At 25.9% G+C, this 823-nt stretch overlaps 1 protein-coding gene across 1 annotated transcript in view; it reads left to right on the forward strand.

The window, feature by feature from the left end:
- Positions 1-400: 400 nt before the first annotated feature.
- Positions 401-823, forward strand: part of LOC106882069 (glutamate receptor ionotropic, kainate 2) — a 29,339-nt gene continuing 28,916 nt past the window's right edge. Inside the window, exon 1 of the mRNA XM_014932632.2 lies at positions 401-728. Within this exon, the coding sequence (XP_014788118.1) occupies positions 546-728 (183 nt within the window). The 5' untranslated portion in view covers positions 401-545. The remainder of the gene's footprint in view (positions 729-823) is intronic.

Genomic DNA, 823 nt, shown 5'->3' on the forward strand with positions numbered 1-823 from the left:
ATATAGTTTTAGGGAAAATAACCAATTTTCAAGAACTCATCGATGAAAATCCACTATCACATATATATCTATAAGACTCAATTTAATTTTAATTTTAATTTTTTTATAAATTGATTTTAATTGAGTTTTTTTACCTGTAATTTTGGATTTTGTCCCTAATATTATTATTATTATAATATATATATATATATATATATATATATATATGAGTATATACATATATGCAGTAAATATTGAAATCAGAACTGTAAAATTTACGTAATTTCTTGGTAAGATAATGTAATTTCATTCAGTCAGTGAGTAAATATTTTATTTTCTACACATCTTTACGCTACATCTCTAGTTTCTTTTAGTGAAATATATGAAAATTGCAACAGTTACAGTTATATGAATGTTATATGAACAGAATGAATACATACGTATATATTTCGCTATATCGCTATATATGTGTATAAATGTAACATATATTCCCTAAGATATGACACACTAATTGCTCTGATACGAAACTATTAAACATTTTACAATTTCAGGAGAAGCCATATGTGATGGTTAAAGATGAAAATGCCGAGGGGAATAGTCGGTACGAAGGATTTTGCGTAGATTTGCTGCATGAGATAGCACAAATTGTTGGATTTGAGTATATAATTGAGTTGGTACCCGATGGCAAATATGGCGCCCCAAATGACAATCTGGAGTGGGATGGAATGATACGACAATTGATTGACAGGGTAAATTAATATTTTACTTTCATCTTTTCATTGTATTATTGGTGTGAGTATATATATATATATATATATATATATATATATATATATATATATAT

The sequence above is a fragment of the Octopus bimaculoides genome, chromosome 21 (assembly GCF_001194135.2).
Source record: "Octopus bimaculoides isolate UCB-OBI-ISO-001 chromosome 21, ASM119413v2, whole genome shotgun sequence".
NCBI lineage: Eukaryota > Metazoa > Mollusca > Cephalopoda > Octopoda > Octopodidae > Octopus > Octopus bimaculoides.